This window comes from Merops nubicus, unplaced genomic scaffold, assembly GCF_000691845.1.
Source record: "Merops nubicus isolate BGI_N331 unplaced genomic scaffold, ASM69184v1 scaffold31380, whole genome shotgun sequence".
In the NCBI taxonomy this organism is placed as follows: domain Eukaryota; kingdom Metazoa; phylum Chordata; class Aves; order Coraciiformes; family Meropidae; genus Merops; species Merops nubicus.
The window spans coordinates 939-1,247 of NW_008581411.1; the positions used below are offsets into that span (position 1 = coordinate 939).

The following is a 309-nucleotide window of genomic DNA, read 5'->3' on the forward strand; positions in this document are numbered from 1 at the left end:
GTCAAGGCAGCCATTACTGACCAGTTGTACGGTACTCCCAAGCAGGAATACGTAAACCATGAAGAATATGGTACGTGAAAGGGGAAGATTCAGCGTTTGCTTTTAAGGAGGGTTGCACGTTTGGTTATGCGTGCGGAGTGAGTTTTTCGGGGTGTGGGCGTTACGAGCGGGATTGAGCCGTTGTTAGCGCGGGTCTGGGTGCCGCTGCTGGGCTGCCGGTCGGAGCGCCGCGGGCAGGGCGGGGGGCTGGATCTCTTTTCGCAGAGGACGCGTTAGCGGGGAGGAAGGTTCTGGAAGCGGCGGTTGCCG

At 58.9% G+C, this 309-nt stretch overlaps 1 protein-coding gene across 1 annotated transcript in view; it reads left to right on the forward strand.

The window, feature by feature from the left end:
- Positions 1–58: 58 nt before the first annotated feature.
- Positions 59–309, forward strand: part of HNRNPA2B1 (heterogeneous nuclear ribonucleoprotein A2/B1) — a 10,540-nt gene continuing 10,289 nt past the window's right edge. The window contains exon 1 of the mRNA XM_008949894.1: positions 59–70. Within this exon, the coding sequence (XP_008948142.1) occupies positions 59–70 (12 nt within the window). The remainder of the gene's footprint in view (positions 71–309) is intronic.